We start from the raw sequence: 12,850 nt of genomic DNA on the forward strand, positions 1-12,850 counted from the left end.
TTGTAAATGCTAAACCACCGGGGCAATTACTTGGGAAGACAGACGTAAATATTGCGCTGGAATGGGGCATAAAGCTGAAATCATTGATTTTGGGCAACACCACACGTCCATTACATCGTTAACATTAACAGGCGCTATAAAACAACCAATATTTATTCTTTCTCTACCGATTCCTTCCTAACGTCATAATCCAACAACTACTTTCCGACTTCGACGAAATTTCCACATGATTGACATATTCGGAAGAGTAGGAACGTCATTCCGGCTTGTCGGAAGGTTAATATAAACAAAGAAGCATTCTTAACCATGGGAACTCTGCTGTCGGAACTTGTATGCGAATACAGGTCTATGACCGTATTTATAGCAGACGTGGATTAGGCCGGGCCGAGCTGACTCGACTTTTGAAAATATAGCTCGCTTCTTTGAATCCGAATGACAATACTCCACTCTGACTGAAATTCGCACTAGACTTCGCAATCAAATCAGGTTGCAATTAACCTTCGGATTTGGGCCAACTTCAGGCCAAACGCAAACGGCCTGATTTTATCATTTGAAGGTATGCGCAGGGCGGTGTTTCCAACTTTTTTTCGAGCTTTTAAACACTTTATGAATGATCTACAATCATGTTGCGGAGCATCAATTGATGACAATGATGTTATGATGAATCTTTATTCACCTACAGGACGAAGCAGCAATACATTCCCTTCGAATTACCCTCTAATCGATATTGGGTCCGTTCTGATGGGCTCTGGGCAGCACAAGCATATTTTGGGCTGGTCGCGAATGCTTGTATCGAGCACGCGAAAGTCCGTATATTATATGTACGTGAAAGGGGGCGTGGATTTGGATATTGAATTTGATGAGTATAAACATCGGCAAGAATGACTGTATCTACATTTTGACATGAAATTTCGAATCATAGACATTAAAATTCAGAGCTTCTGATTATTTCGCAAATCTTGAATCGTGTTTTCGATATGGATTTTAGAATTTGTATAAGAAACAAATTTAGGATTTGCATTTGAAGTTGAAATACGGACCATGATTTAGATCAGAAGAACGGATTGTCTATGTCAGTGGTCGGGAACCTTTTTTGTCCGAAGAGCCATATTGACCCCATATTTTCCATTTTAAGTTCCAAAGAGCCATACATTTTAATCAACTAATACGTCACAATTGAAAAATCGTGACGTCATGGTAGCGCAAATTCGTCGACTTTCGTCAGTTATATGAGATCGTAGGTTCGTCTTGACGATATTCTTAAATGCGGGGACCCATGGGGACATAAGTAGGCGGGGCCAAACACGATGGTCACTACACAGCAGCATGCATATTGCATACCCACTGTAATGTGTGATGCGTCAGTGTATGACGTGGTTTCAGGGGAGGCACGTGAGGCAGTGCCTTACCTGTCTACTAGATTTTGAACATTTTTACTACGAAAATCACGCACCTTGCCATTTATTGTTCGAAAATATAGCATGAAAGGGGAGGTAAGGCATAGGTGAGGCACGGCCGAGATTAACATAGCGCAATTCATCGTAAATATTATAGAATTTATAATTACTGATAACACTGCATGGTCAACACATATTTTTAGGGATACAAAGTAAGAGTGGTTTTGGTGGTTCTGAAGGGCGCTGATTCCGAAAATGGCCTTTTTTTCAAATTGGCTCTTGTTTTGGAGATAACCCATGTGGACAACACGAGGGTTCTTCATAGTCAATTATTATCTATTGAAGTGCAGTATAAAATTAGAAAAAAACTACGATTTTCTTCTTGCCAAGTGAAATATTCAATGGTAAATGCAGTAATTTTGGACTTTTTTAGGGGTACAAGAGCCAATCTCTAATCACTAATGTGATATTCGTAATCAGCAACCTCGAAAACGCCAGAAACGGCTTTTAGATGTTCTGCCCAATTTTTTTTCGTTCTGTTGACCAGTGTAATAATTGAATGCAATTGCCGCACCGATTTTGATTTGATTTCTTAATTCTCAAAAGTATTCGGCGGTAACCCAACGTTGTGCCACACGCCTACATTTGGACAGCAACTACAAAGCTACGTTGTCAATCAAGAACGTGGATCACTATGGCGTTGTTTGTAATTTTAATTTGTAATTGTGAATGTCACTTCCACGGAGTTTGTTTCTTGCCGTAGATCAGGAAGACAATGTGTATTCGAAAACTGTATTGTCATACAGGCGTCGGCTTGTCTGCTATTCTCAATGATGCAATCAACTCATCGCAATCCGAGATTTCGTGTCGGATACTTCGAAATTTGGGAGTGATATTGGTCGCAGGCGAGACAGCAACTTAGATATGAGGATTTTGAAACGGGGTTTGAGCCACTAACCCTGAATACGCCACTGTATTAACCTCTCAAGACATGTTTATACTGCCACAAGAATAATTATTCTGATCGTGCTGAAGATTTAATAACAGGTTGCTGCAATATTGATAAATTATGCACAAAATTATAATTTTCGGAAAGAGCCATACTTTATGTCCAAAAGAGCCATATATGGCTCGCGAGCCATAGGTTCCCGACCACTGGTCTATGTTGTGCATTCAATTGCACCACTCTCCTAAATATGCTCCCTCTATTGCGAGTTCAAATATAGAGATTTTATATTCATTCATAGGCTACTGTTTTAAAAGCTATGAGCGTTGTTCAAGAGATAAACGCTAATGCATCGCCAACCCACTCCTTTCTATCGGTACTGGCGATTTCGCACCAGGATATATCCAGACACCTAACATATACGAAGGCGCAAAGTGCGCTGCCCAGAGAACCTGGACTTTGAAGGCTGGTCCTATAAAAGTTCATGGCCTTATTATGAATTTCTGGTATTTCACAAAAATATTCACAGGATAGAACTTACCAAGCTTCTTTTGCGAACGCGAACCTCAGAATGATCAGGGTTCGCATGCGAACACGAATACGAAATATTGCTGCGGGATGATTGTCTGTCTCTTTTCTTGAAGACTTGAAGGAAGAAGGTAATGTATGGCCAGTAAATATGATGCATTGTCACCCGAGCATGCAAACAGAATAATGGATTGAAGTAGATGGCAGGGTATAATGTTCGGACCTAACACCTTAATTATCTATAGTATATAAAGGACGGGAAAACTCCAGTTTTGCTCAATTCGCCGCTGGAATGATGGATGAGAATGTTCCAACTACGATTTTATGGAGTGCATTGACCTCTTTCTGCAGTTTATGGGAGATACGAGCGAAAAAGATCTGCAGCAAACCTACAACAGTCGGACAATCTCATTTTAATGCGAGTAAACGGCCGAGCACAACAAATAGCCATCATATTCGCTACAGTCATCTGCTGTTGATGTTTATCACACTTTCACTTATTGTCAACACGGCGTCCTTACCAATGCTGAGGTACGTGAAACTGCTTTTACTTTCGTTACTAGCGACTCTGAATAATCGTTTCAATTATCGCTATGAAACGTTGTTTACGAAAGCAATCTGCCTGTTCTCCGGATATAGTATTGGTAGGTTAATTGTATAATCCGAACTCATGCATTTGTCAATGATATCTCTGAAGTGTCGCCCGCTTTTCCTAACGAGCCTCGTCTTTTCTGCTACATTCAATTGCAAAATACGAGTGCTTATCATTTCCTCGTAATTGTTTTTGTACATAATTCTGTAGTGGATTCGTTGTTGTTCTAGTCTCTTAAATCCCCAACACGGCTCATCCGTTTGGAAATGACAGGCTGGTAACTTTAATTATTAGCCTATATATTCCGTCCTGTACGCGTGGAAGGCAGAAATTTGTCCCCGTACACGGTGATAATTTTATTCGTTATGATCCTTGCAATTTCATGTTTCACTGCCTAAACCGAACTAGTAAAACTACTTTATAGCTTATCCCGTAAACTAGGCTTGTCGTCATTCAATGCTAAAGCTGATCGCACAATTTCAAGGAAGGATCGCCTCAATGTGCATAGAAAATTTTATAGCAATTCACTTTATAACCTGACGCGTATCCGTGTAACAATCGGTACCAAGTTCACGATGAGCAATGTGATATAATATTAGATTTGTAATTCGATGTATGCAATTGCGTAATACCTACCGAATTCTTCTTTCACATTCTCTTGCATGACGGATTACTGTGATAGAATGTGATATTTGTGAATGGCTACTCTTATTTCATCACAGAAAGAAAACCACTGTGTCGAAGAATGTGGACCAAAGTCTCCTGGACATTATTAAATCCCGGAGGGACGAGAGGAAAAACCGCATTAGAAAAGCGTAAGAACGTGTGCAGTATTTTGATGCTTCCTATATCCTGCTGTACTTTCATGAGCAATGTGAGCGTGAGACTATGCAGTAATTATCCAAATCGCTATATTGTGAGGGATGACAGAATCCGTAAATTGTCGTGATTTCATTATAAATGATCCGATATGACATATATCTATTTGAAATACCGGTAGTAAATTGACTGATGAACGCTCGAAGTAGGCCTATCCAAGACCTCCACAAGGTGATCGAGCATATATTGATTTGGCTGCAAAAATGCTCCCCAATGTTCGGATTATTCATTCCAGAGCCAAATCGTTAGCCCATTTTCCGTCTCTCCCACGAACCACATCAGTTAGGGATTTGCCAATGCCGGCACAGTCATTCCAAGACCTAAGTAGCATGCATTGCATATAACCGATGTAATAATCAAGTGAAATAATGAAAAACATTTTCTCAATATCAAAATTCCTTTATGACTTCACAATGATCTTTTAATCTCGCTTGGTATCGATATGGTCGTGCCAGATCCCCAGTGGCAGATGTTTATCATGATGGTAGGATCTTGCGCGAGAAATCCAGTCGTGCGATGACTCTTCATCGTTTCGAACTTGCTGGAGTTCTGCCAATCTCCAAAGTTTTTACGGTTGTATACAATTATTTCCGTATCTAGTCAATTTTGCCCTTCCCTTATCATTATATATCGTGCAGACTGATTTTAGGAGTACGGCCAACTGAAAAGGTGCGGCGCATATGGGGATGTGGAGTCGGTTCACTTTACCGCCGACTCCAACTCCGACTAGAAGATCCTTGTAAATCTACTGAGAAAATTATTCGTTTATTAGATGCTTTAGTTAATGGTGTTAGCACGTGAATCAACCTAATTATTTTGAAGTATTGTTTGCTCGTAGTAATGATTCCACCTTCCTAGCAGTCTATTAAAAATGAAAATAGAGTTATCCTTTTTATTTAAAAAGTCACTAATTTTTTTGCTCAATATTAATGAAACTCTTATCACTATCCAAATGAATTTCAATCAACATAGAAACTAGCAGAGACAAGCGTGTATATAGGAATTATTTATGGTTGTTGGCAGGCCTAATCCTAATTTTATTCAGTTAATTTACATTTATAAGAAACAATACCGCCTCTACAATTCATCGATAAGCGGAGGTCAGATATTGTTTAACTTATACAGTGATGAAAATAATCCTTCAACATTGAAGGTTCACCGACATGAAAAACTTGATAACCTCTGCGACTGCAACAACTCTTTTAGTAATATTTGAGAAGATTCGGTTTTGTGGGAGTCAACTCCGACTCCAAAGGGTGTCACAAAATTTCTATACACTGTTGAATTATATGTTGATATTATTCAATTGTATACTGCAGTTCTGTGCCTCCAAGTGTCTCTGCAAAATTTCTGTGACTCAAACCCAACAGAGAGAAAATTTAATGAATATTTCAAGTTGTAAGTTGATGAATAAAATATTTCCCGAGTGCGTCTAAGTTGACAAAATCTGTCCTTCTGCACCTCGACATAGGTTGACACTCATGAAACAACGGATCCATTAAGTTGCTCCGTGGCCAAGAAAATATCCTCTTACAAATATAGATTGGTTGCTACATACGTGCCTTGGGATGCATGGGTCGGGCATAAACCAATCACCATTCCAAATATTCAAATTTTCCGTATAACGTAACGGAAATTTCAGCCTCACGCACCCCATATTGTTTATTGTCTACGGTTGACTCATTCTGTATATATATTAATAAATTTACATTCAAGTAAAGTATGTATTTTTGTTTGTGTGTACAAAAACCATCACTGAAATTTAGAGTCACTTCCGATGCGAACCCGACTTTGCATGTGTTTTAAGGGTTATATTATACATTTAAAACAAAAGGTAGCTTAAAACACTTTGTTTAAAACATGTTTTGAACGGTGTTTTAAACAAAGGCCTTTAAAAAGATTGTGTTTGTATTTGTAGGTGTCGAGAGAGGAAGATCAATGAGAGCGGACTAGTTCAATATAGGTAAGTTGAACTGCTACTCTCTGCTGTGCATTTGGAAAATAGAGTTTGTGGATTCTGGACTGACTGGTCTCGGGATTAAAGCGACTTCTCAATTAACCTGAGTTAAGACCACTCGTCACATGGGCACGTTGATGAATATTTTACAGCTTGTGAATGATAATACATTACATGCAACTATCCAATTCGTGAGCGTATACGGTTTATAGCTATATAGGGTGATCAAAATACGAGTATGTATGGTGGTCTGCCATGCTTGTGAATTGATGCATCCGAATTTATTACGAAGCACGAAGCATATCTGTCACTATCCGGAATTTTCTCGACAATCTATTTCAGGCATTGAGTTTGTATTCATAACGATGAGGGAAATGACTGCACAGCGTGCATGCAGCATAGATCATAAGCTATTGATAAATTCCTGAGATTCTCGCAGTTTGCATTGCTGCAGTCACGTGTCCACGTAGCGACGTGGTTGACAAATGACCCCTTCGATCACAAGCGTGGGAATTTCGTCAGTGTGATGCGTTGAGAATGCAGCAACCAAAATATTACGACGAAACAGAATAACCAGAAAACCCGTGAGATGAACCCGTGTTGGAGATATTCGGAGAGACGTGCTCTTCCGGCAAGAGCAAAATATATGTTATAGTGTTATCACTCTACTCTGCGACACCAAGGCGTTCCGAATATTATAAAACCGCGAGGTCGGCCTGAATTCAATGAGTTTAGTATATTGCAACCAAACGCATGCGTCCATCACTCAATTGCTTCGACTCAATCTCAGTGGCGGTAAAAGTAGTCCGCGTTGATAATCAAGTAGAAGTAACGCAGTATCTTTCTACTCATTTACAAGTAGAAGTAGGGATTTTAAGTACATGTCAGGTGGAAGCCAGGTGTCAAGTGGAAGTAGAAAATGGAAGGTATGAAAACTACTCAAGTATCCTAAAAATACTTTTAATTATCTATAATACTATAATAAGTACGTGGTCTCGACTAAAATATGTTCAAGAGGAAGTAGTATAAAAAGGTAACCATTACACTAAGTGTATCCCAAGTAGACAAAACAGGCTTGGGTACTCCGAAAAAGTCGAACTATTTCGTTACTGACCATCCCTTTGCTCAAGCTGTTACCAATCAGTCATGTGGTGAAGGTTTATCTGGTTTCTCTCCACTATAACCAAAGCATACGCAGTTTAGGGCAAGAGTTGGCGGCTCGGAAGCTAGTCTCCATACTTATTGAAACCACTGTTAGGATTAAGCACGTGTGTAGAGAAAAAACGCTTTAGGAATAGAAAGATAAATGAGCCTGATTCATTTCACCCACTCCAGACAGACAGACAATCTGCAATGTGATACGCAAGACACAATGTGATGTAATTAACAGATAGGAGGATGTCGAAACGGCCAAGTACGGTCTATCATTATAACATCCGTCTTGATTGTGATCTGCGCCAGGCCGATATAGCGTCGAGTGAGCGATGTATCGGTTCGAAGCCAGACTCATATTTCATAAGAACGGTCCATGTATGTTTCTGTTAACTTGAGATGGCCATAAAGCACAGCAATTGGATAATTTCAACATACTGTAAAACTGAATATCGCTGGTGAAATATTGGTAATAAATATCGAGCTTATTGGCCCAAACTAGCAATATCCGTAATTCTATGATAACAACTTCTCTTGATAGAAAATCTAGCAATCTCAATACTATATGCAGCATCTGCAATATCTGCAGTATAATGCAGATAACTAGGGAAAGTAAATCACCCACATTCGCGTTATTGAGTGCGTGCGTGAGGGCGTGCGCATTGTTGCTCTGTGATTGGTTTTGTAAAATCAATCGCCAATTTTAATGATTTGAGGTTCCGTGAACTTATAAATTTCCTGCAAGGAGCTCGTGGTTAGAAAAAGGTTGTAAACCATTGATGTACGCATAGCTGCGAATACACTGCATTATGAAGCATGCATTTCAGTGACAGTAGTTGATTTTTAAGTAATGAATCATGTTCATGGAACTTCATAGCGTTCAGTAGACGGTTGTCTCTATTTCATATATGTCCGCAAGACGTAGCATACTAACATTAAAAATACAGGTCTTTCTGTATGAGAGGCTTGAGTCACAATATGTAAATAAAGGTCAGATTTAGGTCGCGTTCTAAGAAGTTTGAGAATCACTGTTCTCCTTTGGAAGTTAGCTGAGGGGTCTATAGGCAAAGTGAGCTCACGTATTGCCCCCTACTCTTGATTTAAATCCGAACCTCGACAATACTAAATCACTGTAAGAAACGACCCTTACAATCTAACATCACACGTTGAGAATTATTGTTGTCAGGATGATGTCAAAACTCAAACAATCGGGTTAAGACCCTTGTAAAAATTATGAGTATCAAGATTCAGGAATTCTGCATATAAGCCAGGGGTGGGCAATTATTTTTCTCCGCGGGCCAAATGAGAAACAGAAAATACGTTGGCGGGCCGAGTCTGAAATTTTAGCCATATATTCTCCAGGGTATTGATTTTATTTCTAAATTAAAAGCCGTGGATGTGTTGATATTGGGGAATGAGAAAGTGACGGTTAATTACCAAAAAATATTTATTTGCCGCCATATTTCGAGACAATGTTAAACATGATACATTTTGAACTCTCTTTAAACCCCTATCCGCGTTTTTCTATCAATATATTAAAATGTATTTGCGATGGCAGAAACAGCCCGTCGTCAGCCCCCCGAAATGTTGGTCTTGGGCCCCTCATGGAGTTATAAACCAAACTCCTGGGGGCTTTGCCCCCAGACCAGACCCCATCGGGATTCACGTTGTTAACACTGCTTCTGAGAGAGATTTCTTGTATACACTAATTGGCAATGTTTTGTGCCCTTATCGCGTGAAGCGCGGAATTTTTTCATGATTCATGATTCAATCGGGTAATAATATTGGTAATTGCTTACATATTGCTATATTTTTAACCTCTCTCAGCCCGCGTAGTCAGTTTTACCGCTGGAGCTGAGTGAGATGCTGTCTTGGAAATACTCGGGAGTGCCCGTTGGTATAATTACTTTGATAAATGTTGTTATTTTGTGACCTCCCGTCTGCTATGTGAGAAGATATTGAAATAGCCAAAGCGTACTGAACTAAAAGAGCCACACGATTGCTAAATGGTATTTCTTCACTGGCAAATATTGCCTATGGACAATTGGACAACATGGTTTTCATAAGGGCAGTCTTTTTCGGCCAAGGTATTCTCGCAGTCGAGCTTTTCCCCCCTTTACTTAGTTACTTTGATCAGCACGTGCAATTGAAGTGCCTTCTCGGAATCCCGTGTTGGCCTAAACTTCGTATATATCTTGGTGCGCCGTGTGGCGCGGTAATGGCTGACGCCGAAATGCCCAATTCTATAAACCCCTGATCCGGGGCCTCGTAGGCCCCGCCTGATCTCTAAATCGCGCATAGCGCGAGAAAGATTTATGTTCATTCACGAAATAATTTTGGGTGCCCTTCGAGCTCGCCCCCCAATCGAGAGGGTTTGGGGTGCGGAAGTTACGGTTCTGGGGATACTATAAAACTTATTGTCTTGGTAGCTGGTTTCCGAGAAGTGTGCAGCTTACCGAAATGGTTTTCTTGTTGACCCAAGCTTGCCGCAATTCCGAAATTCGCCGTCTCTTGATCGAGCGTATAGCCTAAGTCATCGTGTTTTTGTCATAGAACCGACTTAAATTATAATCCCTAATCACGGCGACGTGTGCAGCACTAACTACTTAAAAGACAAGACAGTTAGTAAACAAATAGTTTGTTCCCCGAACCTTCTTTGAATTTCAAATTTCGGCTTTCTTTTTTTACATCCTTTATAGGTGGTGATATACTCAAACTCATAGAAATCACAGGCACTGATTGATTTGTTTTACGAATTAGGTATTTGGAACGCATCACGTAACAATTTGAAACACAGACCGTTGTAATGCGTAATGTGACAATCGCAAAGGTCTGGTGACTTCTTGTGACTTTAATGGTGACGACAGAATTTTGACACTGACTCTACTTTGAATCTGGATTAGGCATGTGATGTACGTATAGGCTGCGTAATCGCAGCATGTTAATGAACAGACTTGATAGTAACCGAATTCACGGTGCAGTTCATACAACCTATGGTTTTAGTCCACGCAACAACATTAAAAATTGGTTTTATATTTCAATTTCAAGCAACCTTACGCGGGCCGCACAGAATAGCGGGCCGCGGGCCACTTTGCCCAGGCCTTATATAAGCCATTGCGGCTTAAACTTGCACCCCTGGTTAAGAAATGATTACCTACATCAGAGGTCTCAAACACGCGGCCCGCGAGAGCATTTTTTGCGGTCCGCGACCGCATTTTGGGATTTCAAGTATTCAACAATATATTCAAGTGCCGTATATCTTTTTTAGATATAATAACTCAAAGTTCACCGTAAAACTACTATAAAATCGCTGAAATCTCGACAAACTTCACTATCACGTCACTTTTAAAAGCTACCATTAGGTCAGATCAGCTATTACGTCACCTTTCTAGTTCATGACGATAAAACATTGCCCGTACATGACTCGTGACTGAAAATTGTGATTTGGTTTAGTGCGACATTCTCGTAAAATTACTCGATTTCGGATTTACTTGGTGATTTAATAAAAATGACTCGAGTAGTTGGAGTCCGGTCAAACGTTAAAATCAGAGAAGGACTTCCGACTCGGAACTGTGACTTGTTAATCCTACAGACGCTACAATCTTTGAAACTGTCATGGGGAATAGTAATATATGAAAATGTCGTAGCTTGCGTTGCGTAGGTTAGGCCTATATAGCTATATAATCAGGTCAGTATGGCAACCATTGACATTCTATGACCCCCGTGATGTATAGTTGGCTACATGCTGGGAGTTGTTTGTTCTCTTTATCCATGTTATTATCGGTGGCGAGTAGGGTAGTAGTACGCTCTACAGCTGTAACACCAATGAATTATTCGACGATTGGACATTTCTATTCCAGGAGTTCTTAACCAGGGTCCGTAGACCCCATCGGGGTACGAAGCACCACATCAGGGTGTGCGAGATGCATTGTGGAATTAGGCCTATATGCTGTGGAATATTTTATTTGCCAATTTATTCAACTGGAAAATAGTCTTCGCTCTACGAGTGATTTTATGTGCATGGGATTTCTGATTTTAACATTGGTACCATCAGAAATTGTGTTGAAAATGGACAGGGGCTACGAGAAATCTCATTGAAAGCACAAGGGGTACGATCGATAAAAAGTTTAAGAAGTAATTCTATTACTATGGCTCAATAATGATTATATTCAAGTTGTTATTGATATGTTCCAATAATAATCGAAGGAAAATCAAACGCTGATTTAATTTGACTTTGTCAATGACAATAACAATAGCCTATGCTTATCACGACTTTGTCAAAACCTGGATTAGGCTACAACGCTCAAATGCTCTCATATCAGCTCAATGTTCAATGGATTTCAAAATACTCTACATAAATTTTTGGCATGTCAAAGGTCCACTACCTGCAATATTAGAACCCGACAGTTTTACAATATCATGATGCATCCTCTCGTATGACGTCTATAACTCATTAATTAGAAAAATTATGACCGGCACAAAAACAATTTTATTCAAATATTTGAAAATTTGATTTTTTCGTATCAAGCGTGAATAATGCAATAGTAAATTATATTTACACGATGTTTGTGGAATGCCTGTTTGCAAGGTCCCGTCAAATAAGGCCTACTTGGAAATTATACATCGAATATCTATATCCCTAAGACTGATGCTGCGGCCCGCGGCGTCATCAAAAACTAGGAAATGGCCCGCGAGCACATTTGAGTTTGAGACCTCTGACCTACATGGAATATGAGTCTAATTATTTATGGCGCACATTTTATGAGAACTGGCTACACGGGTTTGAGCAAAAGCGATCGAACCTTAGCTAGTGCTCACCAAGGTTGTTTATATTTCAGATTAACATGCGGCGCTAACCCATCCAGCATACTAGTGACGATGTATGGCCACGAAACCTATGATCTTGTAAGAAGCTGGTCCCGAGAGCAAAGATACTGTGAGAATTTACTCAAGATTCAAAGAAGAAATGGTCGAGTTTCCCCTGCTGACTTAGACCGAATTCGTCCTGGTTGGGACCGGTGTTAAATATAGTTTATATACGCGATGCCGGATAAGGCTTACCCTATGCATAGAGTGAATATAGTTGGCAATTGTACAATGTACAGTGAATATTACGATACTATTTCGATACTATTGGATGTAAATTTATTTTTATACTTGAGCATTATGTGTTAGGCCTATTTGACGCCGAATGATTTTCACAACAAAATGAAATGAACCAATTTGAGCAAACCTCAGGTGGCTATATATTTTATGCAATGCAGTTGCAGTTACTCGCCCGGGTATAAGTAGGGAATTATTGTCGACGGGTCGCTCACCAACTGGATTGACGAATAGTAATAACTGTTGACTAGAGGACAGACAAATGAAAGAAATTGCGACCCGCTGCCAAGATGCAG

At 39.8% G+C, this 12,850-nt stretch overlaps 1 protein-coding gene across 2 annotated transcripts; it reads left to right on the forward strand.

The window, feature by feature from the left end:
• Positions 1-2,641: 2,641 nt before the first annotated feature.
• On the forward strand, positions 2,642-12,688 carry LOC145439035 (uncharacterized). 2 transcript variants are annotated; one of them, XM_080316496.1, is made up of 4 exons: positions 2,655-3,402; positions 4,186-4,278; positions 6,261-6,305; positions 12,290-12,688. In XM_080316496.1, exons 1-4 carry the CDS (start codon positions 3,164-3,166, stop codon positions 12,474-12,476), a joined length of 564 nt encoding a protein of 187 aa, XP_080172622.1. In that variant the 5' UTR covers positions 2,655-3,163; the 3' UTR covers positions 12,477-12,688. The 2 variants fall into 2 exon arrangements, with proteins under 2 accessions (XP_080172623.1, XP_080172622.1); XM_080316497.1 differs by lacking the exon at positions 12,290-12,688 and having other exon boundaries at positions 2,642-3,515; positions 6,261-6,303.
• Positions 12,689-12,850: the final 162 nt, after the last annotated feature.

The sequence above is a fragment of the Botryllus schlosseri genome, chromosome 5, assembly GCF_051294905.1.
Source record: "Botryllus schlosseri isolate E-star chromosome 5, Bs_hap1, whole genome shotgun sequence".
NCBI lineage: Eukaryota > Metazoa > Chordata > Ascidiacea > Stolidobranchia > Styelidae > Botryllus > Botryllus schlosseri.